The sequence below is a fragment of the Seriola aureovittata genome, chromosome 1 (assembly GCF_021018895.1).
Source record: "Seriola aureovittata isolate HTS-2021-v1 ecotype China chromosome 1, ASM2101889v1, whole genome shotgun sequence".
NCBI lineage: Eukaryota > Metazoa > Chordata > Actinopteri > Carangiformes > Carangidae > Seriola > Seriola aureovittata.
In genome coordinates this window covers 2,591,075-2,618,251 of record NC_079364.1, presented here as the reverse complement: position 1 = coordinate 2,618,251, position 27,177 = coordinate 2,591,075, and the positions used below count along the sequence as shown (strand labels likewise).

General features: G+C 39.5%; 3 protein-coding genes across 5 annotated transcripts in view; 1 reads left to right on the top strand and 2 right to left on the bottom strand.

Moving 5' to 3' along the window:
* Positions 1-215: 215 nt before the first annotated feature.
* nr1h3 (nuclear receptor subfamily 1, group H, member 3) overlaps positions 216-27,177 on the bottom strand; it is a 126,311-nt gene continuing 99,349 nt past the window's right edge. For 2 of the 3 annotated variants that reach the window (XM_056374790.1, XM_056374799.1), the window contains exons 3-12: positions 9,046-9,258; positions 7,445-7,527; positions 7,023-7,265; positions 5,986-6,252; positions 5,681-5,886; positions 5,111-5,290; positions 4,755-4,854; positions 4,295-4,408; positions 4,055-4,149; positions 216-3,799 (exon numbers count right to left, since the gene is read on the bottom strand). In XM_056374790.1, the coding sequence (XP_056230765.1) occupies positions 3,653-3,799; positions 4,055-4,149; positions 4,295-4,408; positions 4,755-4,854; positions 5,111-5,290; positions 5,681-5,886; positions 5,986-6,252; positions 7,023-7,265; positions 7,445-7,487 (1,395 nt within the window). In that variant the 5' untranslated portion in view covers positions 7,488-7,527; positions 9,046-9,258 and the 3' untranslated portion in view covers positions 216-3,652. Of the gene's footprint in view, positions 3,800-4,054; positions 4,150-4,294; positions 4,409-4,754; positions 4,855-5,110; positions 5,291-5,680; positions 5,887-5,985; positions 6,253-7,022; positions 7,266-7,444; positions 7,528-9,040; positions 9,259-27,177 lie in introns of all 3 variants that reach the window. The other variant, XM_056374805.1, reaches the window with a different exon arrangement.
* Positions 13,935-18,303, top strand: arl14ep (ADP-ribosylation factor-like 14 effector protein). Its single transcript, XM_056374818.1, has 4 exons — positions 13,935-14,126; positions 15,075-15,399; positions 16,343-16,383; positions 17,521-18,303. Exons 1-4 carry the CDS (start codon positions 14,056-14,058, stop codon positions 17,747-17,749), a joined length of 666 nt encoding a protein of 221 aa, XP_056230793.1. The 5' UTR covers positions 13,935-14,055; the 3' UTR covers positions 17,750-18,303.
* Positions 23,289-26,119, bottom strand: LOC130168180 (gonadotropin subunit beta-1-like). Its single transcript, XM_056374830.1, has 3 exons — positions 25,988-26,119; positions 24,800-24,983; positions 23,289-23,562 (listed from the first exon to the last, which is right to left on the bottom strand). Exons 2-3 carry the CDS (start codon positions 24,956-24,958, stop codon positions 23,359-23,361), a joined length of 363 nt encoding a protein of 120 aa, XP_056230805.1. The 5' UTR covers positions 24,959-24,983; positions 25,988-26,119; the 3' UTR covers positions 23,289-23,358.

Sequence of the window (27,177 nt, the reverse complement as noted above, 5' to 3'; positions counted from 1 at the left end):
TATAACTAGCCAAACTGATTAAATTACAGATCTTGTTCAAAACCCTCTGCGGTTCCATCTTTTGTAATCAGGAGTCACTGAGATGAATCAATAATAGAAACGTTTCATCCTCCAGAGATGGGAACTGTCCCGTGTAAATACAAAATAAATCTGAGTTCTTGTCTGAACTTCAAAACATGAAAATCAATCAGGAAACAAGTCATCGATTCCAAACATATTAGCACTACAGCATAGCTTTAATTTATACTGTACATACAAAACAGAAGGTCTCCCGGAGTTACAAGTATTAAAATAGGTTTGCATTTCTATATATCAATGTTTACAGTGTCACCCTTTGAGGACAGAAATTAAATGAGATCAGAGGCATCAATTACAGTATATACAGGATAATTAACTGTGATACGTACAGCATTAACATAACATGTACACTACGAAACAAAGATCTGAGAGCCAACAACTGATGCTTTTTGCTAATTTGATCAGAGTAAGAAGAACAATTCAGTTTCGTCAAATCTGTCAGTTGACGCGGGGTTCATTGGGGCACGGTGGAAAATTCGCCCCCATATTACAGAGGTTATTTTTAAATGTGATGATTTAAAGTGTTTGGTTGGAGATTAACCCGCAAACAGCAAAATCAGAAACCAAAAACAAACCTCGCGTCATTGAAACAGACACAAAGCCACCTGGAACAAATCACAGATACAGTTTCACAACGCCGCACGCTATTTATCTGCTTTTTTAAAATGTTGATCCATCTGTCAAAAAAGAAAACCAAAGGGTTAGAGTGGTGTAAGCAAGTCTATAACAAAAAAAAACAACAAACAAACAAAAAACATATTCCCATTTTTATAGTATCAATAAAAAGTAAATCAAAAATCTGAGCGGGAAGGCAAAAGGGCTCGATACAATACGTGGTCAGAAAATGCCAGGACACCTTTGGCTTCTGTCTTTGAATGAAAAACATGCGTCTCAGGAAAATTTCATTACATTTAATGATCATCAAGTTTGAGATTTAATTCAGGCAACTTTCAAACTAGCAGTGCAACACAGTACAGCTAAAGATAGAAATCAAACTCTTCCTTTTGTTGTTTTGTAGAATTGGGGTGCAAACTGACTAAACTGTGGCTAAACTCTGTCTTTTCCAGGGAACTGAAGGAGGAGAGGAAGAAAAACTTACTCTCACTATTGTTTCTGTGATGATTCTGCAGGTCCAAGAAAACACCAGCGTTATTGATACAATAAAAAATGTTTGCAGTCATTTCCAGTCTTTTATGTGACGGTGATCGAGGCACATCTTTAAAATCAGAGTCACCACGCTGATGATGATGATGATGATGATGATGATGATTATGGTCAATTTTAGATCTCACAGATGGATTGAATGGCAAATAGTTTACTACGAGTCGTGTGTGTTTGTATTTGTGTAGCATTCCCTGTTAAGAATGTTTTTTTCCACATAAGAAACTTGAACGTGTCACAGAAGGAAAAGCTGCTGCAACAAGTCAAAATGTCTTCAGAGAAAAAGACCTATCTAAAATAAAATAAACATTACTTGACGATCTGGGAAATAAACCTCATGAAACAGATATGTGCTGGTGGATGAAGTAAAAACAAAAAGAAAACAAACAAAACAAAAAATTGAAATTCAAATGATCAGTTATTAAAAACACATTCGATACATCACTAAGTGCTTTTGGACAATATTATCTAATTCAGATCAAATCAATATTCGGCCAGTTGTACCTGTGAGGACACCTGTGTGCCGCTGAGAGTCCTGTGTATTTGTATTTCTGTGCTCGTGAAGAATCAATGTCCCATTTTAGCTGTAACACCTGTAGCTGTTAAATGCAACTTCATTAATCAAAAACCACAAGAAACTTTAGCTGAAAATGGTAAAAAAAACAAAAAAAAAAAAAAAAAAGTAACAATAATGTGATTTTAACTGGCAGGTGAAGAGTTGGGACAGAGCATTCAAGTCTAATGGTGACACCTGGAAATGGCTAAACAGACATCTGAGGAATTTTCTGCCATTTGAAAAACGGGCTGCGACGACATTGTTTTGCTCTCGGCCCCTTTTCAACGCCAACGCGAGCACGAAGCGAGAAAACAAACTTCACGATTGTGAACTTATATTGACATTCCTTTATCAACCATTATGCAGCATTTCAAGTTGAGGAGAATGTATGAAAAACACAGCACGGATATAAACATCTAGATCTCTGTAGCTATAACGTTTAAAATGTTAAATGTTTTTACTCCTTTCCTGTTGCTTTCTGCTCCCTGTTCATTTAGGCTTTCCAACATCTGACCAGTTAAAGCTGTTTGTGCCGAGTCAAGGACGATACTCAGACTATGGCAGATGTTTAGATCAAGATGTTTTTCCACTGTATGTTCAGTTTTATCAAAAATAAAAGGCCGAAATTCTCTGTATTCTGTTCAAACTGTATGTTGCTTACACATTTCTCACACCTTTAAAAAAAAGCCAATGATAAAAATCACAAATCAAAATATGAAAATAACCGTTTTGTATCCTTTGTTTTGATTTATGATCACAACTTTGTGAGTATGGGTTTTTATTCATCTGAAAAGAGGGTGACACAGATGGTCGATTGATTGACTTCCTTTTTTAACCGACAGTTCATCTTTACATGAGTTTAAAGAGACTTTACGGACCACCTAGTTCAAGGTACCAGTCTGTGTAGAAAAAGAAAAAAAGAAAAAGAATTTAGTCACATCACCACATTTCCTGTAAATGAGGGCAGTCTGCCAGTCACCCGCAGAGTTTTACTTTCTTGTGCGTTAGTATGTGATTGTACAATCCCGTGGATGCTCTCTACATTTTTTCCAGTGAAAATAAATATACAATTTACATGAAAGTTTATGGGCATCTATAAATGACCAAAAGGGTCCCTTATGCACTTGGAAGAAAACTAACTTAATAGAAATTATAGAAGCCTCCAATTTCCCAGAGGTCTACTTCACATTACTTTACCTGAGCGACTACACAAACCTTTCGATTTCGATTTACTTTCAAAAGGAACACAAATTATTTCTTGCCATTTAACGATTCACAATACCATCCAGATGGCCTATCATTTCACCCTAACGTCAATAAAGTGAGTAGCAGACGTGGATCTGCTCATGCACAACTCTGTATCCATTTCCACCTATTGCACGACGGCAAAAATAAAATTTAAAAAAAAAAAATCACTATTTCAACTGAATGTTCAGCTGTGAGACGACCACAGCTCAGACCTGCTCAGAACCTTCTGATAATTGTTAGAGAAAGAGAAAAGAACCGCACTAGAGATTGACAGAACTTTCAACAAATATTAAATCAGAGATAACTGGCTAAAGAGCCTGATGCTGGTATTTAATATCGCCACAATCATGTCAGCATCTACACAAAAAAGGAAGAACAAAAGGCTCAAAGAAAACTAGGTGTTCACGTTTCTCCGTATGAACACGAAAACCATTTAGCAGTCTGTCTGAGAGCAAAGGGCAACGACACTCTCCTCCCACAAGAAAATAAAATCTCAACGCTTTAACCGATCCCCGACCAGACGGGCAGAGAGGAGTCAGTGTTCCTGCTGGACGCCGTGTCCGTCTCCGACTTTACAAAGCCACAGAGGGCGGGACGTCAGGCTCGCAGTCACTCGTTGACGTCCCAGATTTCAGAGAGCAGCGGCGGGAGCTTCTTGTCCTGGAGGCGGAGGGCGAAGACCTGCTCCGAGTGGACGCTGCTTAGTGTACGAAGGCTCACCAGCTTCATCAGCATCCGAGGGAACATCAGGTGATCCTGAGGAAACCAGTGCAACAAAAGAAAAATAAAAAACTGTTAAAAAAGGTAAATAAAAAAAAGTCGGAGCAGTTTCCCATGTTCTGCTTTCTCCCCTGACACACAACAGCTCTGGTCACTGTTTGAGACGCCGCACCAGTCTGAACAACAACATGTAGCCCTGACCCAATGTGCTTGTTGTGATGACGGCAACCAGGTTATGCTGACATACTGCTGGTCAGGAGAGGAGAGGTTACGTAAACACCGGGCACTTACATTTGGTCTCTTTATCATGATGTAAGAGCGCAGTGCGTCCACATAGGGCTGCTGTAGCCTCTCCACCAGATCGTGATCCTGCACGTTCGGCCGATCTAAACAAAGTTTACCGAACAAAACAAACAAGTCACCTGTTAATCTCTTTTTATTTCACATTGTCTGATTCTTCTGGGGTAAAATGTGAATAATGTTTTAGATACTGAGGAGTCCCTGCAGGTTTTGTAGTTTATGAAATCTGACCTGCGGAGAAGATGTTGATGGCAATGAGCAGAGCATATTCGGCCTCGTCCAGATGCAGGTCATTCATTCCTTTTGAAAACTCAAAGATGGGGTTAATGAACTCAAACTGAAGCCCTGAGGTGGTGAGAGCAGAGAGAGGGAGGGGGAAACAAAGTCACGTTAAAGAAGGAAACGTGGTGCAATAATACACTGTTAGCAGAGGGACTGTAATTATCGCAAACTGAAGTAAGAGCAACAAATATTTCTCTTGATAAATAAATTATATAATGAATCAAACACGTCTTTTTTGCCATGACTAGTTTCAACAAACTCTTCAAAGTCAAAATAAGCAAAAACTGGTGAAAGCTGCTCATACATTTTTATTTTTTATAGAATATAAAACAGATTGAATACAAGCAATCAGCTTAAGCAATACTTAATATTTATATTTCCTATAAACATTTCAGATGAGAAAACGCACCTGCTTTGGCAAAATCCTCCTTATTGTAGCTGAAATCCTTCAGAAATGTGATGCTATCAATAGCAGGGTTGTAGCGCCGGGACGTCTCCAGCAGCATGATCTGAGGAACACACACACGTGTCGGTGAGAAATATGATGCTGGTGGCAACTTTACACAACCACATCACTGAGAAGTAGAGTGTCTATCAGGGCTATTGATTATTACATTTATAAATAACTTATTTTACATGTTGTATGATAAAACTGCAAAGAGCTATGAACAGTATTTTGAAATGAGTCTCTTTTTCTTTTACATCAGTGATTTTTTTCAAAATCAGCGCGACAGAAATGATATTTCACGGTGAACGGCGACAGACCTCGATGGTCGACGTCTTCAGTAGAGCGATCTGGTCTTCCCTCGTGAGCTCCAGGAAACCAGGAAGCTGCTTCGCGAAATCCACAATCTCCTGCACCGACATGATCGCTAGCTCAGTGAAGTGGGCGAACCGCTGCTGACGCACCTCTCGGTTCTGCAAGTCCTGACTCTGTGGCCACGGCTGTCGCGCACACACGCACACACGCACGCACACACACACACACACACACACACACAGTCACACAGTCACATTTACATTCAACATTTCACTGATACGTTTTCAAAACAGCAAAGCAGCACAGCAGGAAACAGGTCAAACCTGGATCCAAATCAAGCAGCTGTATTTTCTCTGCTGATGTCGCGGCAGAATAACAGCCACACACAACCGTTTTATTATTTCTTTTATCATTTGTATTTGAAGGTATTCATCTCTGATTTCTAAGGCCGTATGTTGAAGTAAGCTTACTGAGGCTATGGAGTAAACAAATAAAACCGATGGTTAATATCACACACGGGACAATTAACTGGTCGAGAACAAACCCCAGATCTTTCCCCTGAGACGTTCACTTACCGTCACTTTTGGTCGGTCGAGGAACGATCTCTTGTTGCATTGTTTCTGCATGGCCACCAGCTTCTCAATCATCTCCTGCTGCTGTGGGTCCAGCGTGGCCACTTCCTGCGGAGGCGTGGGGGTGACCACTGTGGACGTGCGGGCCGTTTCCTCCTCCTGCTGCTTCTTCATCTTCTTTAGTCTGATTTGTTCCTCAGAGAGAACGCCTATGGGTCAGAGCAGATGTGAAAGCTCACTCCCTGTAGTTAACACAAACCTACAGCGGAATCAAAGCGTTCTACATCTCCGATTCACGCCACACTCACACTGCTCCAGCATGCCCGCCTCCCGACACTTGCGCAGGCGGCACTGCTGGCACTTCCTCCGCATGTACATGTCCATCTCGCAGCGGCCGTTGTTCTTGCAGGAGTACTGGGCACTTTTAATGACGCTGCGGCGGAAGAAGCCCTTGCAGCCCTCACAGCTCAACACGTTGTAGTGGAAACCAGAGGCCTTGTCGCCACATACACTGCACACCTCGTTGCCCAGCATCTTCGGGGCGGGCCCCTTCTTTCTCTTCACCGGCTGACCATCTACACATGTGGAAAAAGAAGAAGAGGTGATGAGCAATATGAAGTAGTTTGAACAATTACGGTTCAGGAATAAACTGAAAATGTGTCTGACATGTTGATTCAACTCTATTTTTTGTGTTCACCATTGTTTGTGTACATAGGATAATAAAGCAGCATTAGGTTGTACATGTGTAGCACATTTATTGAAATATTACAGTAGATGTAGAAAACTTCATTGTGCAGATACGAGGGAGGTTTAAGCTAAAATGAGCTCGTCCAAGATAGTGGAATTAAAAAAAATAAAAAATAGGGCAAAACACGTCTGAGATTAGGAAGAGAAAGAAATACTGGTTAGTCTAGTCTGTGGAAGTTGTCCCACCAGTCCGAGCACACAGACAGATTAAAGAAACACACACCACTGTAAGAGACTGGAGCTTCAGACCGGTCTATCAGGTGGGGAGTGTGAGCGAAAATACACTTCCTTAAAATGTGACGATCACCGTTTCACTGTTTAGTGAATCAACATGAGGTAAAAACAGAAATCAGAAAAGTCTTCTGGACTCATTTTATCCATTCCTGCTCTAATGTTGTTGTTTTTCTAAACGGTTTTTCCAGATTCATAACGAGACACAGATTGTAAAAATGATATATTTTAGTTTGGTTTATATATTTACCTTTTTTAATTCAGCTTATTAAAAGGAATTTTAACGATTTAAAGGCTTCAATACAACAAGGATTCAAATTTAATGTCAGTTCTGTGAATTGAAGCTATTTAAAGTAAGTGCTCTCACCTATGCTGGCAGATGTGTCACCTGCAGCTGGATCCAGCTTGATGTCGTTCGGCTCTACCGGCAGAGGGCTGCTCATCTCGGTCAGTGAAGGGCCATTGTGGGGGGGGGCGTGGAAGTCGTCCGGCTGGGAGAGGTCAGCGAGCGACAGGAGGCCGCCGTGCTTCACTGTGGCGCTTCCACTGCTCTCCTCAACCATGCAGTCCAGCTGCAGCTCAGAGGCCCCATCAAACACCTTACTCTCATCTGACAGAGGAGACGCAAACACATTCAGCCGCCTCGTATCATTGTTCAACACACCGTTTACCTTTCTACACATGCGACATAAAGCTCCTGGAATAAAAAGGAGGCTGAAGATAGATGAGCTGTGCTGAGAGAACTGGACCCTGTGGACAAACACTTGTGAAAGCTGTTGTTCCTCTTACCATGACCAACATCTGGGATATCAGTCACAGACAGCGTGGACATCTTCTGCACAGCAGCTTGTCATTACGAAATCAACGTGTACCTGCGAAATACAAAAACCACATTCCAGATCAGATTTGATTATGACAGAAAAAAGAATCTCTGCGTTTAACTTTAATACCAAGAACGTCTGAGTAGTGATCCCCCGAACAGACGCACATATTAAAGCAGCAGGATGAAGGAAAGCCGACACTGTGGGTAGATTGTTTTGATGTATATTAAAAACAGGGACGACATCAAAGGCAGAGCAATTATCTTTATTTTCTTACACTGCAGTTCTTAGAAAGATATAAAATATGAAAATCCTTGAAATAAACTCAAACCCTGCCTATTAAAATGTGTGTACAGCAAGTGGCTGTAAAAGCAGAAATGAAAGTTTGTCATGTGGCACATAAGGATGCATTCCAGGAAACTGATTCAGCAGACACCCATGTGTGATTTTTGGCTATTCTTACCCTCCCTGCAAGACAGAAATCCATTCAATGTAATACTGCAGCAACCCTGTTCATTCATTTGTAACATTGAGATATTAAAGGAATAAATGCTGAAGTAATTAATGCATCTAAGAAATCTCTAACAACCGACCAACTATTGTCATCTCAGGTGTAAAACGTCACATTGCCCGATTATAATTTTATTTTATTTTTACACTTAATTTATATGAATATGTCAGAAAGAGTCTAGATTGAAGTTGATGTAGTTTATGTTTACGTGCGTTTGACAGAGAACAAAAAACTAACTTTTGCTTTATATAATCATTCATGATATCACTTTTTCATCTCCCTTAAATATGAGACATAATTATCTATTTCTTTAAATCTGGTAGCAATTAAAAAAAAAAAAAAAAAAAAAAATCAGGTCTTGCGAAAAAGTTACGACTGAGATTACACAACAAAAATCACAGAGATAGTATTTAACCACACGGTTTCTAGACTGGATTTCTGTGCATCTTACAGTTGTTCATGTTTCCGATGAATAACAGAACAAGTGGGATTACACATGCCTGTTTTAAATGCCACGACAGATTATGTTCACAAGAAATTAAAAGGGAAAACCCAACGACAACTGTAACAGCTACACTAGCAGTGACGAGAGTAATTTTCAAAGCCACACTGATAAGCCACTAAATACCATAGTAAACCAGTGAAGTGGTTCTCGTTGCTGTCTGAGATAAAAGCTTCCACACAGGAAGAAGGACTGATGAAGGCAAGACTCTACTTGGCATAGAGACGCCTTGGTGGCTTTCGCCTTATTAGACGAGACTGTGTTCACTTTTTTTGTTTGCCTTTAAAATATCCATGTCAGCATTTAGCAGTAATGTTGCACTTTTGCTGACAAAAAGAATGAATCTCTGAGGGGAATTTTCAACAACAATATCCTGTGTGTCCACTAAAACAATTTAAATGTTTCCACTGACAGCTGCGCAGCATTTCTTTTCTAGGTATCATCAGTCAATGCCTGAGAAAAAACAAAAAGGATTCTTTTTATACAAAGCCTCATTTAGCTGAAATGAATCCTCCCCAGTGACTCTGTGACGGACACAGCATTGGACTGACCTTACCTCTGAAGTTGATGTCTTACTTATCGCCCATCCATCTTGCCCATGCGAGTCCACAACCTCAGTCTGTCGATATCCCTGCGGTGATGGAGGACTTGCTTGCCTGATGAGTCTTGGGGATGCCAAAACCACTGTGACTTATCGGGCTGAAGTTTAATGATTTGATATCTTGAAGAGAGTGAGTAGAAAAGAAGACGAGTCCCTTCCTACAATGCCCTATGGGAGACAGGAGGGAAAACAGAAGGGAGGGGAGGGGTGAGAGAGAGAACATAAGAGGTTACTATTGGTCATCTGCATGGCTCTCAACTCCCCACGGGGCTGTAGTGCTCCAGCCTTTTCCTCAGAGTCTTTAAGCAGCCGATTTTACCACACAGACACAATAGGGATGACCCCATCTCTCCTTAAGTTCTTTCCAAATATATTGTGGTCCTCCGTCGGAGATGAAAGGCTGTCACCACTTAAAGCCTTTTTCACAGAAATGTCACACAACGTATGAAGAGAAAAATCCTCTAACCTCGTGGTATCAAGATTCAGAACCGGTTTAATATTCACATATTGAGAAACCACAAATCAATATATCAAACGTCATGGCGGCGGTGCAGATCCTGAGTCTACAGTTGTTTGATTTCTGATCATTCTTCTTCAGCTCTAAAATCTGTCTCTCGGACAGTATGTCTGCTAATCAATGGTGTCAAGTTTTACTGGGTGAATTCACATTCTTTGGTTGTAAAACTATCTATTCTCTTCCTGTGACATTATGTCATCCGCACCCTGATCTCTCTGTTCCAGTCCAATGTCCTCTGTGTCCCCTTATCAGTCAGTCACCTTTGTCCAGGTGCATGTTTTCATAGATGGCTGGAAATGAAATGAAAGCTCCAGCAAAAATCAATTAAGCACAAAAAAAACCCCAAAGTTTTATTATATTGAACACCTTTTTTCAACCACCCGTTACAACTCACACAATCACCACTGACATGTTCTCTTCAGTAAATAATCTACTTGATCAGTGTGTTAATAAAAAGCCACAACACTCATAATGAACCTGGTTTAGTCATTATAACCTTCTTCAGCTGATTATAACTCAGTAGTCAATGTTAAACTTTACCATCTAAGCTAAAAGACAATGTTATAAATCAAGTATTTTTTTTTAATGCTAAGTGTAAAAACAAAAACAATAAAAAAGTGTAAATATAACTACTGATTTCAGATTATAAAGTAACTAGTGCTGAAACAATTGTTAGACTAATCAATTGTGCAACTCTCTGTCAATTTAAATAATACATTTTTCGTGTAATTTTCAAGGGAGGAATGCAAAAAACTTATTGATTCCAGCTCCTCAAATGAGAAAATGATCTGATTTTCTTAGTCCTCTATGATTGTTAACTGAATAGCTTTAAGTTTTAATAACTGGTTAGACTAAAAAAGTAAGTTTTATTTATAAGATTAGATATTAGGAAATTATAACGGCCATTTTTCACAATTTTCTGAATTAATCAGTAAAGGGGAGGACATTAACAAAGCCTGAAAAAATTGCAGAAATGTGACAACTGCTATAGCTGCAATAGGTGTTTGTGGGTTACAGGGTGATTTTGAAATCCACAAATACCCACCCGAACATCAATGGACAAGTACAGTCAGCATGAGTGAGTGGGAAATGTCCTTTTCTCATCGTACCAACGGATGTAACTCTGTCCGGTGAAGCAAAAAATGGACTCCCATACTCAGCAACAAGTTGGTGTGAAAGCAAAGAGTCAGTGTTTTCAGGAGATACAGGTTTCAAGATGAAGGTTCCCACACACACACACACTCACACAAAACACTAATGGAAGAAGAAGTAGTACACTCAGGGCTTCAAGGCCCCGGAGACCCACCCAGTGTTTTCACTTCTTCTGACTAGAGAGGCAGTGCTGACAGTCGTGTAAGGTCACCAAACCAATAAAAGATTATAAAGATATAAGTCAACATGCACTGGTGGCAGATGCAACAGATGTCATGCGAGTTCATATCCACACAGACGACTAATCAGTGAATACACCTGTGTGGGTGAACCCGGGATGTTTAAGGGGTTTTAATGGTTAAATTGATTATACCCACCACACAGACTTTAACAGGTATAGAGGAGCAGATGTAACCCAGGTGTCAAAGCCTTGTAGCCTTTTGTCAAGCTAAATTAGCCTCAGTGGTTAGCTAGGTGGATGTCAACTGACATTTAACGTTATTTCACAACCGTGTTAGCTGTGTAAACACTTAAAAGAGCACACTTCAAACACATGTGATCGTGTTGAGGCTGATACTGCTTGAGATGGTCAGATTCAGCGGTTGTTTTGACCACAGACTTAATGCTAACATTAGCCAAGTTGGTCAGTTAGTTAGTTAACCAGTATTGCCAGTTATCTCGTACACAAACAAGCAGCTAGCTACAAGCTCGGCTAATAAAACGTTAGCAGGTGTTAACAATGTTTACCGTCTACCAATCAATCCTGGTGAAAAATTTACATCGGGTTGTTTACGTAAGATTGGGCAAGATTTGGCTTCATGGTCAATCCAAACAAGGCCAATATCGTTAACGTTAGCCTAACACCCCCGCACTCGAAAGGAACTCCCTTTTAACAAGTTCAGCTAAGCTAGCTTAGCTAATAAACCACAGACACGTTTAGAAAAGACAAAATTAGTTCACTTGCCAGAGACTTCGCGCGTTTTCAACTACTTGTTAGTCAGGGCAGGCTACTCCGTTCGTTTCGTGGCTGCTGACAACAGCTTTGACAACCGAAGCTAGCATGTTAGCTCGCCAGACTAACCAGCGTACTTCTGTCATGTGATCCAGCGGCGGCCCCGGGCAGCTGCGAGCTCGGGCTGCGGCTGCTGCAGCAGGAAGCGGGTTTCATCGAGCTGAGAGCCCGGGGCAGCAGGGATCACTGCCCTGTGGTTAGTCTTACAGGCAGCCGGGGATGTTCACATTTATCACATTTAATCAGTTTGAAATTGTCAAATATAAATGCAAGCAGGCGTTACACTATATTTAAACGTGTATACATGCACATACTGTAGTCACTTATTACATTACCCACTTTTATTTCCATTTATGCCAATATTTATTTCAGCACGCCTTGCACCACCTGTTTATTTGTTTACATGTCCATGTCTACAGTCAAATTTCTTGTGACTTAAACAAACATACTTGGCCAATAAAAGCTGATTCTGATTCTTTAGGTTCCAAAAGTAAAATAATAATAATAAACTTTATTTGTATAGGACCTTTCATGCAAGAAATGTAGCACAAAGTGATTTACAACAAAGAAATAACATGCACCAAGTGATTCAAATGAAAAGAAAATACATAAAGTGAACATAAAACATTAAAAGCATTGACCTAAAAGGAAAAACATTAAAAACATTAGTGTAAAATGAGATAAAATAATGAATAAATAATAATTCATGATGATGTAGCCTACTGTTAACATGACCAGATTGACCTTTTGGTGTTGTGGCCCTTATTGACCCCTCTACTGTACATGTCAGTTCATTATTCGCACAGGCGCCCAGACAACGACCAGTGTTCTCGAACTGAAATGATTAGCTGATTAATCAATTAGTCCATTGAGAAAAAGTAAATGGCAACCATTTTGATTAATTGATTGGTAAATTAAGCCATTCATTAAGCAAAAAACGCCAAAAATTCACTGGAACCAGATTCTGAAATGTGAATAGTTGCTACACCTTTATGTTTTTTTCTTCACAAAAAATCAAGTTGATTATCTTAACTTTGACATTTTATTCAGACAATTGATTATTAAAGAAAATAGATGTTATATTGAAAATAACACATTCAGTGCCTCCATGATGGAACAATAATACCTTGTCTTAGGTCTTCTGTGTGTTAATTATATGACACACAGAAAAACAATGTAAATGGAGCAAATTTTACACTTCACAACAAATGAGCACAATATAAACAAACAATTAAGTTGTTAACCCCAGATATTGAAACTAATTACTAAGTTCTGATAAATGTGCAATTAATCAAGGTATGTAGAGCCAAACAATCCGGCTTTTGGGGCTCCTGGGCAGTTGCTTTGTCCAGCTGGTAATCCAGCCTTGGTTATTACAAATAACTGGCAAAACAAGACACTGTGTGAATATTGCCATGGTCAGATTAATCTGTAAAAGTGCTCGGGGCAAAAATTTGCTACTGGAGTCCTTTTGACCCCCAACTTGCCCTCTGTGAACTGTGTCAAAGTTTCCATTGGGAAAGGTGCACACAGCAGACATCAGCTTAATATGTCCAGTGACCCAAAATCTAAGAGTATTCCAGTGCTGGAATAATGTTAACTGGACCCATGTACTAATAAATTATTAGGCACATGCACCACACAAATTGGTGTCATATCCATATCAGCAGTGATTGAAGGAATTGAGTAAATGTAGCAATATTTGAACATGGAAACATGAAATTACAAGTAAAACTAATGTATTAAAAAAGTTAAAATATTATCATCAAAATGTACTCAAAAATTAAAATAAACATAGTTATGTAGACAAATTGTCACCTTTTTAGTATTATCATATATGATATATTATGTACCTGGATTATTATAATTGATCCATTTACATATAACCAGCATTACAATGCTGTAATTGGTAGCGGTTGTGCAAGTCTATGTAGTTCAATATATAACAATGTACAAGTTATATAAACTAAACTAATGCTTTGTATTCAGAATATTTGTCTGTGATAGGTAGTGAAAAGCATTTTCCATAGAAAAGCAGAATGAATAGTAAAGTGCCTCATATTGTACTCAAGTCTCCTGTAAATTCTGAGTGATTATCTGAGCCGCCGCTAGAGGGCAGACGCTTTCGAGGCAAAACAGGAAGTTGAACCGGATATACGTTTTTACTTCCGCCGAGGAAGAAGCCGAAAGAGAACAAACACAAACCGCCAGTGTTTGATTTATTTTCTTGCGTAATTTCAGCTCTATTTGGTCTTTTATCACAGAGCGTCTACAAAAGGACACCATGCCCGTTATTTGTGCGGCGATAGGGTGCAACAATAAATTTGTAAAAGGGTCGGAAATAAGATTTTACCGGTAAGTTTTCAACGGTTGAGCTGATACGCCGAAATCCGGACGTTAGCTTTAACATCCAGTTAAAAAAAAACAGCACACAAACAAGACATTAATAAATTTGCTTTTAAATTACTTTCATAGACAACATTTGTCCTTGGTCAATGCGGGTTTTAACGTTAAGACAAAGTCCGCCTATCGATTACTAAACGTGTCCTAGCACAAGTTAGCTAACGTTAACATAACCTCTCGTAGCTATAGTTACCTTACATTATTCCATTAAACCACAACAACAGTGTTGTAGAGACGGAAAGACAAATAATGGAAAGCAATAATAAACATTAAGACATAAGTAAGAAGATATATATGCAAAAAAAAAACTTTATACATAATATTAATGTGACGACACTAGAAATAACTGGAAAAGCTTTTGATGGGGAAATGGAGGTGACTCAACAATAACAAACTTGCACTTTCACTCAACCCTTTAACATGTCACACAGAAAACATAAGACAAGGTTTTATTATTCCATCATAGAAGCCGATGACTTATGAAAACATGATGTCTTGATAAAATGTTAATGCATTAAGTTTTGTGTACTGGTTGTCGCCTCAGACAGTTGCTTTGTACGGAGGAGGATTACAATGGATTTTTTTGTGATCAAACTTTTATTATTATTTTGCTTCAAGTTTTGGGGGTTGAAAGAAAAAAAAAACATAAATTCTTGCATACATCTACAATATAAGACATGAATTATTTTATCATAACTTACAAACATACTGCTCTTATTTATCCATGTACATTCATCTGCTGCCTGACAAAGTGTTTTCATTTACCCCTCCAATACTCCCACCCACTTTCCCTGGGCGGCATCTGGGTGAAACAGTCCAAATATAAATAAATAAATAGTAAATAAATACTAAAATCATGAAGCATCCTTGAAACAATCTCTTCCCTCTCCTGTGTATCAGGTTCCCACTCAGTAAACCTCAACTTGCCAGCAAATGGGTACACAGCCTGGGGATGAAAAACTTCATCCCCACTGCCAACACCTGCCTCTGCTCGGAGCACTTCAGGACCGACTGCTTCAGGGACTACAACGGCAAACAGTTTCTGAGGGAGGACGCGGTGCCCACCATATTCACCCATGGGCAGGATTCTTCAAAGATTGAACTGCGAAAGAGAGGAGTGATACCTAAGGAGACAAACGTCCCAACTCCAATAGGAACACAAGCGGACAAAGACAGAGTGAGAGAAGCCGCCAATCTACGCAGAGACAAAAGAGGAGGACTGAGGGTGAGCTTTCCATTACTACTGATGTTATATTCACCTTTTGATGTATCATACTAGTATTTTAAATGTGTCAGCTCATTGACTCACATATAAATTACAGACCTTTAAGTTTTAAGTAGTGAATGAGGTAAAACTTTCCAAAATACCTTTAATCCTCATCTCTCCTCGGTGCCATGATTGTACACGACCACAACAAACTGAGCCTGAACAAAATGTTTACCTGCTTAATTAACACAGTTAGTATTTAATCAAACCAAGAGGACAATTTACACTGCAGACTCATAAACTGTGTGTAGTATCAGAAAAAAATCTAAATGATCAGTTTGCTGTGATTATTACACATTTTAAAAGTCAGAGCATCATTTAAAATGTTTTTTTCTTCTTATGATTAATCACAGCAAATACATAACCTGTTGTGGGGATAATTTGCAGTGCAGTGTTTTATAGAATTGATTTTAAGGACCTTTTACTGGTTTTTAAAGCTCTTCATGGTTTGGGACTGGGCCTCCTTTGCATATTCTTTATAATCCTTAACGAGCTCTCAGATCTTCTTCCGGGCTTCTAAATGAAAACAGGCAGTGCAGCTTTTTTTCAACTATGCTCCAAAACTATGGAAAACTCTGCCAAGAGATGCTCTGTGAACATTTTGAAACGACAGCTGAAAACTTATTCATTTAACTTGGCTTTTAATTAAATCGCTCATATTTTATTATTCGTACTGGTTTCTGTTTTTATTTTCATTTACATATTTTATCATCTTCTGTCTTTCTATTGTTTATTTTCATTGTCCTTCAATCCACCTTTACTTTATTGTACTATTTCACTTTTTATTGTAAGGCACTTTGAGCCACAACTCTTGTATGAAAAGTGCTCTATAAATAAAGTTTATTATTATTATGATTATTATTTACTTTAGTATAAAATGTGCTTATGTATTTTATCACAGGGTGGACGAGGCGGCCGTGGAGGAAAACAACTGACTGACAGGTGAGACGCTGTGTGGGTGTTTCTTTTGTATTACTTTATAGTTAACACCTCTTCATCTCCTGTTCTCAGTGAAGTAGATAAACCTGCTGCTGTTTGATTTAATCTGTTTCTGACTCTGTAGAGTGTCCTGCACTAAACACACACAAAAAATACAACAAATAAACATAAAAAGACCTGAACAAATTAAAGAGAGCTGCTGGCGGCATGTCTTAGATTTCTGGGGTGATTATGTGTTTGATGGTTCATTTCTCTGACCAGGCAGTTTAATGATGTGTTGACATATTTACAGCAACAGCAACATTAAATTTATAGCAGGAAAAAATGCACAAGCTAAACTGTCATCGGGAAGTTTTAGATTTTGGTGTCAGTATCTAAAAATCAATCAATCAAATGCTGCCATTACTAATTTCACTGTGTATATATAAATATCTCCACAGACAGTAGACAAGTAGCGGTTACAATGGATTCTAAAGGCACCTCGGTTTCATGCCATAAAAAACAAAGTTAAATGAAAAATAAGCATTTTTCAAACCACAATTCACTTCTGTGTCTAGATGCTCAGTATCTTCCAGTCGAGACCCGCTGCTCCCACGTGTTAGCACGGATACTTAGGCTTGTATTCGCAAACAAAGTGTGAAAGCATCGGCACTTTAAAGACTGATCAGTCCTTCACAAACCAACACAGGTCAGTTAGCGCTTGTTCAGATCTAGTTTGGAAAGTAACAGAAACATGAGGCCGGGTGGATGGATGCAGAGGGAAAGGTTTTTCCTTCAGGCTCTGTGTTGTTTAATTAGATGATTTAAATCTGAAGCTTTGATCATTGTTTCATAATGAAGTGAAAGACAAAACTGTCCCCAGGTTTTTCCCTCCTCACTGAGCGCTTCATTATATTAACTGTCATTGCCTGACTGCGGTAGATGCCAGCAGCAGCGTAGATGCAGATTTATACTGAGATGGTTTATATTCAGCTGTGATCACTTTACATTGTCGTTACTGTCAGGCGTAAATAAAAGAGAGAAAGTAATTACAGGAATCCACTGAGGCGGGAAAAATGCTTCAGGAAAACAAAATGTGACTGTTGTATCAGAGTGAACGGATCAATCAATGATATCAGTTTTTCCCTCTGGGTCACGCAGGCAGACGTTGGGGGCCAAAAGCAGAGTGTACGACAACAAAGGCCGGCTGCTCTCCAACGGCAACGACATGTGCGACTGTCTGGATGTGGACTGTATGGGCTGCTTCTACCCTTGCCCCGAGTGCTGCTCGCGCAAGTGCGGCGTGGAGTGCCGCTGCGACAGGAAGTGGCTTTACGAGCAGGTGGAGGTGGAAGGCGGAGAGATCATCCGCAATAAGTTTGCTATTTAGTTAGCAGTGACTCTTCGGCTTTAAATGTTAAATCATGGAATCACGGGGCTTCTGGGAATCCAGCTCCTGAATCCAGCTCCTGAATCCAGCTCCTGGATCCAGCTCCTGGATCCAGTTCCTGGATCCAGCTCCTGAATCCAGCTCCTGAATCCAGCTCCTGGATCCAGCTCCTGGATCCAGTTCCTGGATCCAGTTCCTGGATCCAGCTCCTGGATCCAGCTCCTGGATCCAGCTCCTGGATCCAGCTCCTGGATCCAGCTCCTGGATCCAGCTCCTGAATCCAGCTCCTGGATCCAGCTCCTGGATCCAGCTCCTGAATCCAGCTCCGAGCCCAGCTGCTGATGGATCGTTCAAGAACACGATGATGTTTAAAAGAATCTTCCACAATATTAATTAATAACAGTTTCTGCAGAGCTTCTGCCCGTGGTAGAAACTCTGCAGAACAAAGTATGGATGTGCATTTTGTTGTTTCTTTTTATTTCTCTCTTTTGTGTTTTACATGAAGAACATTTGTTTGTTGCAGCTTGTGTTAATAAAGCTTTTTCTTAATATTTGATCTCTGCACTGTTGATTTTATTTGGGAATAAAATTGATCTCATCTGATGTTTTCATGTCCGGCCGTCTCCAGGGAAGTTCCACTTTGTCACAGTGAGTTGCTGAATTTCTTTTTGTACAATATATATTTTAATTTTCTTTTCTATGTGAAATATTCACAGAAGGATAAAATATATATTACATCTGAAATGGGGAACTGACATCAGGGCTCAATTAATCGATATAATAATTGATGATGAGAGAAAGGCATATGTGTTCTAAATGTGTAATTGTGAGTAATGAATGGTGAGTTTTGATTCATTATAAACAGTAATATTTTGGGTTTTTTTGCATATTTAATATAAAACCAAGATTTATCAACTCACTGACAATGTTTTACACTGGAAGGAGAAAAACATTTGTGTCTGTGGTGTTCAAACTTCAGATCACCTCCATATGTGTCTTGCTGTACATTTTAACTCTTCAGGATGAAGTTCAGTAGCTGCTGTGAAACACTGAGTTACATGAACAGAATGAATCACGGTCATTATGTGATGTTATTATATGGAGAATAACAAGTAAAGACTTTAATAAATGTGTCATCTCAATAATCCAAGTGGTAAATTAATGTTGTTTTAAAATGTAACTCATTTATTTCCATTAGGTGGTTTTTTTAATCACAGACTGGACGCACCAGAGGAGCCATCTTGTCACTTGCCCCTGTGCCTGAGGCAGCAGGTGAGCAGCATGACACAGCAGTTCAGCATGCAGGCTAAAGGAAGAGTCGCAGAGCTGCCCGGAGACAGCGAGTAAAGTCTCATTTATACACGTCCTTCTGTCCTTGAGCTCCGCTGCAGGTCAAGGGTCACGCGGCCGCCGATTTCCAGGGAACATTGAGGAATTACAGCAGTGTGTATTTTTGTTTTTAAGTGGAAATTGCTCAGGGAAGGGTGTGTGTGTGTGTGTGTGTGTGTGTGTGTGTGCGTGCGTGCGTGCGCGCGTGCGTGCGTGTGTGTGTGTGTGTGTGTGTGTGTGTGGAGGAGGGAGGGGCTGGTGGCTTTCCTTAACATCACAAAAACCACGTTGTTTTGATAAATGTTAATTTTTGCATCACTACTGTCTTCATAATGCATTTCTGGCTCATTTCTTTTTAAAGGGGTACATATAAATGAAGCGTATTAATATTTATGAAATGAGAGCAGAGAGCAAGTCATTCATCAGAGCAGCTGAGGTTTTAGCTCCAAACCCACATTTAAGTTCAAGTTAAAATATTTTCCCAGTGTGAAAATTCATGTTGCAGCAGCTCGAAGTTCAGGAGACGCTCCACAAGCAGACGACACCCACTCTCTCATACGACACAGGTACAGGAATATTAATCACACACTGTGACTAGATGTTAAATATAATATCAGTCTCAACAGACAGTAAATAGACTGCCACTAAATATTGTACAAACATTCATAGTCTCCAGAGGAATTGCAGTAACTGTCTATATTTTTATTGGCAGCTTTTCCCTCTCACTGGTTTAAATCGCACATTAGTTAAATTCAAGAAGTCAAACCAGGATTTCACAGAAAAGCTTAAAAAAAATGACAATTCAGCAAAGTAACTCTCAGCCGAATTAAAACAGTTTTCTCCATGAAAGTTCAAATTCATGCGCTCATCCAGAGCCACAAAGCCATCCACTCCACGACCGTGTCCATTTCCTCCCTCCGGCAGAGGAGGCAGAGCGACAGACTGGTCTATAGTCTTGATAAAATGTCTATTAAATATCAGCAGTCATTAGAGAGGAGAGAGCACAAACCTCCAGGGAGCTGCCGGATAAAAACAAGCTGCTATTAAAGGACACCGACGACCCGAGCGAGCTGAAAGCCGTCAGCAGATATCCAGCCCGCACTGAGCCGGAGTGTGAGGAGCGGAGCCTGAAACAAAATCCATGAACATGAGTGAAAAGGTCTGAGGTCTTTCTGGAAGTTGACAGAGAAGACAAAGTAATGAGGCCGTCACAACTCTCTCTCCCGTGTGTCTCCAGTGTTTAGTGTCATGAATCTGATGAACTGATGGACAAGAACAAAACCACGTTCACCATCTTAGTTTTACAGAAGAAGATTTTTAAAATTCTGCCTTTAATTAATTCTGAGAAAAAAGTCCAAATTTCTTCTCATCACTCAATAAGTAAAAAATAAATTAAAACTTTAAATTTCGACCTGATGATGTTGCTAAATGAAACGTTATTATAAATCATCCTGTGGCTGATGTTAATGTCTGTAACACTGAATGGCAGTTGATCCAGTGGTTGTTGAGATATTTCAGTCTGGATCTAAGTGGTGGAAATGTTGGTCCGTGTCTCCTAATTTGAAGACGTCACTTGAGGCTTTTAGTTTTTATTTATTTATTTATTTCTAAAAAAAAAAAAAAAAAAAAAAATGATTCGAACAAATATATTAATCAATAATAATAAAATCCTTTACAGTTCTGTTTGTGATGAGCAGAACTCCACAAATTCCCTCTGAACCTCAGGCAGGAAGTGTTTTCACATGCACATCACATTTCCTTGAAAGTTACTGCTCAGCCTCCGGCTGGAAAACAGTTAATAAGAGGTTGGCATTGATTTATATACGGGAGTCTTGTCATTATTGTCTTTTCTTAGCCGTAACTATGAAACTAACAGAGATTTATTTCCAACTTTAGCTTCAGGGTTTGGGGCTGATTAATAAACCCAGGCTGAAGAAGTGGAAACCGTGTCTTTGGGGAATTAGATTTGCCTTCACGTCACATCTGCTGCTTCTATTGGAATAGGAAATGTTGACGCTGTGACGTAGAAGAGGCTCAAGAAGCAGCAGCAGTTGCCCACATTTAAAATCAAGCTCAGTTTGCTTGTTATAAAGAGAAGCTTACGACTCGGCCTGTGACAACAGCTGGAGAATGTCTGGCTCTGGAGGGAGCTTTTCCAAAATGAAAACTAGAATCACCTCTTCGTGGTCGTATCCCTCCGCCGCTCAGGCTACAGGGTTACAGCCCTGTTTATCCAGAGTCATACACTTCGTGACCTTGACCTTTGACCACCAAAATCTAATCAGTTCATCCCTGAGTCCAAGTGAATGTTTGTGCCAAATTTGAAGAAGTTAGATAGAAGTAAAGATCTCGTGTCCATGAGAATGGAGCGGACAACCTGAAAACAATATGGCTGCTGCTCTGACTGTCGCCGACACGGAGGAATAAAAATAACCAAAACACTGTCAAGTTGTTTTACCGGAACAATAAGATTCTGCTGCTTTTGGAGCTCGACTTGCACTAGGAACTAAAAAATGAGAATATCTGGATCTCCATTATTTGTTTGTGTCTCTTGTGAGTCTCGAAACCTCGAGATTAAACCTCGTCAAGTATAAAGAGACAATTTCACAATCTTTAAAAAGTTACTGAGCCGTCACGAGCCGCTGGTACAAACCCTGCGTGGCGTCACTGTTCTCTTCATTTCTTCTTCTTCCGTTTTAGTTTTTAATATTCCCTTTCACAAGCAATAAGAATAAAGGTTTCATCTCGTGGAGCCGCTCTCTCTTTTTCATGCGACTGGGGAATAACTGCGACGGTCCAGCTCCCTCCTAACAGGATCCTAACTGTTGTGCCTCCGAGCAAACATTAAATAGTAAATCACCGCACAATGATTTCCTCAATGACATTCACTCACCGCACTCACGCTGACTTTTACTGTGAGCCTGAAGTAGACGCCAGTGAGTCACTACGCTGTGTGCAGTAATTATAACAGCTTGTCATGATAACGAGTTAGTTCTCTGTCATGAGCTGTGGTTTGTCCGTGTGTCCGGATTAATGAAGATGCTACGCTAACTGCTAACTCAGAAGCTGCGCCCGCTTCTGGCTAAAAACAAACCATGTTCATATTTCACCACAGGAACAATGAAAGCCTGCGGTGGACTTCAGGGCAGAGAGCTGATTTATTAATCTTCCTGTTCCTGTCCATTAGTTCTGTGGTTGGAATCTAGTTTCCTGAATTTAAATTTTTATTTGAGATAAAAACAGACCAGGAGCGCTCACTCATTTTTACTGATCAGTGTTTTAAATTTGCACCAAGTGAGAGAATGTGTCATGAATTATTTCAGCAAATAATTCACTACGACGCAATATAATAAACCATAATAACAGATTAACAGCCAAAGAACACAGAATACAACCTATTGTACGCAGGCATTACAGGAGCAGGTTAGCGTAGCATAAACTGCTAGCTCGGCTCTGTCCAAAGGTACACACAAACCATTAAATTTCAGTGATTAACATGTTATATCGAAGTGTAAAAACAATAAGTTGTGGCTTTCGGGGAGGTTTATCTGCTCAACTACGACTATTTCACCTTCTTCCAGACTTTATGCTAAGCTAAGCTAAACCAAATCTGCCGAGGCTTTACATCGATCAGCTGTAAAAAATAATTGAAACTACAAATTAAGTTTCAAAACAAATTCCTCATGACTCAGAATGAACTCTTAAAACAGGCCACAGATATGCACCAATCAGCCACAACAATTAAAGCAGTTACTTGTTGTAATGTCGTGGCTGATCGGTGCATATATTCACAGACAGAACAGAGCGGCATAAATCTTCTCATCTGACATTCAGCGACAAAGTGAAGAGGAACGTTTCACAAAATGTCGAACTTTTCCTTCTAACAGAAAACGTAAAGAAGAAGCAGCAAACCACAGTATTTCTAACTCTAGCAGAAGCGAGCCACTGATCACTGAGCACTAGAGCGGAGCTTCTCGACCAACTGCAAACTCTATATTTTCATTTCCACCTGTCAAAAAAAAAAAAAAAGGGAAGCAAAGTTGTTTTCCTGCTTTCAGCATGAACACATGGAGCTTTTAGAGGTCGTCCACCTCGGTCCGGACAAACAGGGAAACTGCTGGTGGGACATTTATTTACATTTACAGCAACAGACACTTCCTTGTCGTTATTCGGATTAAAAGACGAGACAAATTAGAAAAAGCCAAAAACAGTAAGTGATGCCTGTTTATTTCAGTCCCAAGTCCAGTGACATAGTAAATGTAAGGATGGAGAACCGCTCTCTAAAAGGACAGACAGCTGGACACGTCTCCGAGGAAGCGCCCACAGAACATGTTGTCTTCGTTACACGCGGCACACTTGCAGTTTCTGGCCACGGGGTAGCTGATGCCCACCGGACATCCAGGAGTGTGTTTCACCTCGAAGGACCAGTCCCCGTTACAGGTCTTCTGTTCGGGCCAGTCGTAGTCGCTGATGTAGACCGGGTCCTGTTCGTCAGCGGGGCAGGACACAAACACAATGAGTTCGGTTTCAAAACAACAAGTGAAAGAATGATCGTCTCTTTAATCCAGAAGCAGCTCAAGTTTTAAATAAAATTATAAATGAAATTCATCTGACAAATGGTCAAAACTGTCAAACTTTATTTTTATTTTAGAGCTTCTCTTCTCTCATTTCGTTGTACTCGAATATTAATGTATGTCTGTGACTTATTCTGTGTGTGTCCACTGTAAACCCTGTGAATTTATGTCTATGTATAAACTGTATATGGTTATTTTTGGTTCGCAGTGCACTTTACAAATGACTGACAAGCTGATAATATATCAATAAAATCTGTCACTTGCTATAATCTTTACTTTTAATGAATAAATATTGACCACAACTAAATCTAATGTGTCACAGTTAAAGGTTTATTTAAGAAGTTTGGAAAATTCAGCAGTTGACCTGCAGACTTCAGGAAGTAAGTTAACTTTTCAAAATAAAACATTCAACAGGGCTTTTTGTTAGTCTGTGTTCAAGACTTGAGAAGATTCTGAGTTTCACTTGATAAAGTTATCCAGATAGACTAGTTAATCTTAATTGAGATAATTTAATAATCCTGGGCTTTATTATTAATTATCATATATTCCTTAACATTTTTCAGTTGAAACAAAGTCAGTTCAGTTTCAGGTGTCGATATGAAACAGACTGAAACAGCCGTGGCTCACTGAACTCTTCCCTCCCCTTCCCTTTAATTTAATTTAATTTAATTTTGAAGGACAAAACATGGACTGTGACTTTTGTCTCACATCAGTTACGTTGGACGCGCTTCAGGAAGGATTCGTTTAAAAGTCACTGGAGGAATAATTACAGCGAGCAAAATCTGCTTCACACGGCACCTGACTTTTGTTTTAAGATAACACGTTAAAACTATCCTTTGACCTTCCCGTGTGTTGACCTGTCTCTCTCCATCCTGTTGTTTAATTGTGTAACTTTAATAAATCTGTTGTTTTCACAATGATAATAATGGTGAAATTGAATAAAATTCTCCCTTATTAAACATAATCAATACTGTTTTCAACCCTATAGCATTAATATTGTGACACTTTGGACACTGGAGCATGATCAGTAAGAGCTGAGCTTCACATTTTCATACACATAAGCAGATTAAATAATTAAAGTTATTATGAACGAAGAGCTGATCTGTAACTTCGCTGCGGCGTGTTCGGAGTGAGACTCGACCGTTACCTCGTGGTAACACTGTCCTGCACATATGGTGGAGCGCACGACCTCGGGGCCGGCGCAGCTCTCCACAGAGATGTTGACGACGGTCGGGTGACAGCCGAAGCTGCAGCCCTGCCTCGCCTCCGCCATCGCCAGCACTGCTGCCATGACAACCAGCTGCATCCTCTGCTGGGTGCAGCGCAGACTCCTGCCACAAGAGGGGACCAGGTCTCACATCAGATTTTACACCAAATCAGAGGTAATGTGGATTAAAGGAGTGCGTTTAATGGTGGTTTTTATCTCCAGGTGATATTCAGAAGTCACATTTGAAAACTAGTATAAATCATGGAATAAAATCTGTAATGAAATATATAACAAGAAGATAAATTGTTAGCAAACTGTTCCAAATGTATTTTTAGAGCCTCTATTCACTGAAATTCATTTCTTTATCTTCATATTCTTATTCCCCTGGGTTACACATTAATCAGCCACACAGTAAGTTCTGGGTTTAAATGTCAAGGTTAAGAGATATTCATCCACCTCAACACAACTGAGGAGAACAGAATTATATTTGTGGCGCTTCAATGTTTAAATTTACATTTTAAAACTCAACAGCAAAACGTCTTTTAAACAATGTGCTGGTTCCTCTAAATAATCAACACACCTAACTGTGAGCCGTTTCCCTTTGATCTAATGACGGATAAATAATAATAGATGAAGGATAAAATAATCTTAAAGTCCATTAACTGGCTTTTTTCTCACAGTTTAGATTCAGTTCACATTTTGTCAAAATGCTGTTACAGTTTCCAAGGTCGAGAACTTCCACATTCAAATATAAAAACAGTTTGTTCTGTTGATTACACGTCTGCTGATTTTTTAAAATGCATCTTTTTAACACATTAAACACAGGAGGAATTCTCTGAGATGGATCTCTCCTAACTCCAGTGAGAAAACACATTCATCAAGATGCATGTTAGAAAAATATCCCTCAACATCAGCAGAACGAAAGTGATCAGGGATAAAACAGAGAGACTGAATGATCAATTACATATTTTAAGACTTCTTGCAGTTTAACTCCTCTATCCAGACTTTCACTTTTGAACAAAACTATAATGATGAATGTAATTCTTCACAGGAAGTGCTGCACCTATAAATCATTGATACAGTTTCAGCCGTTTGCATGTAAACTACATCAGTTTTAAGAAGGCATACCTTGTTGCTTTGAATCTCAGTCTCACGTCTCCTTCCTTCTTCTCTGTAAACACCTGCTCCACCTGTGACCGTCCTCTCCTCTCCGTTACTTAAATACTGCTGCTCATAAATCCGTTTAATCTGTTCAGCCTCGGCTCGGCGATATTTTTTCCCACCTGTTTAGACTTGAAAGCAAATCCTCGTCTCTTTTCCCCCAGCGGTTCGGCGGCGGCCCGCGGCTCAAGGCCTTTTCCTCCTACGCATCACGAAGAGGAGCGAGTCGGTATCTTCAGAAATCTTGTTTAGGTTACGGGAGTGAAAGGCTCAGCTGGACCGCACGGCTGTAAACATGCGTCTGCCCCCACAGCGAGAGGGAAAACACTGACATTTGCTTTGATTTGATTTATTTCCATTACTTTCTGGTGTGTGTAGAGAGGACATACACACAGCGGTGGTCTGAGACTGAGGGCAGTCATCTGGAAGTCAATGATTGATGTATTCACGGCAATTAAAGAAACGTTTTTCTCTTTCTTTTTTGAAAACAAACAAACAAACAAACAAAAAAAAAAAACAGTTTCCCACAGTGGCTTTAAGTATTTTTCTGATTTTTTTGGCGCATGATCCAAAAACTGATACATCAACATTTACAGCTGCAGGGAAGCTCATCGGCAGGAATAAATCTGTATGAATAATCTATCTGAATGAATCCCTCCAAAGTTTTTCTGTTTTTTATTAATGAGGTGGATTTCAGTTTTCACTTTGATCCGGAGGAAAAAGCAGCAGCTCCACACTGAACAAATAATCTGTTACAGATCAAAGCCCTGAATTCAAGTTAAAGTCTCCGCAAATACCAAAAACAAAAGTACTTTCAGAGTATTTTATCAGTATTTACTGTTTATTATTGGATCATTATCATTTTCAAGATGATCAAATGTTTTGTCTGTAAAATCTGACTCTGCAAAGTAACGTGTAAACATAGCTGTCAGATTAATGTGCAGAGTAAAAAGGATCAATGTAATAATAACTTTATTTATCGTTAAATGGGACTTTTCAAACAAAGTGCTGCACAAACATAAAAAAACAAAACAAAGCAATAAAAGACAGAGAAGAGGTAACGTGTCGATTAGCAGGATGAGAATTACAAATACGTGTGTTAAAACAATAGAGCACACAAAAGAAAATAAAACCAAAGATAAAATCACTGACATCAA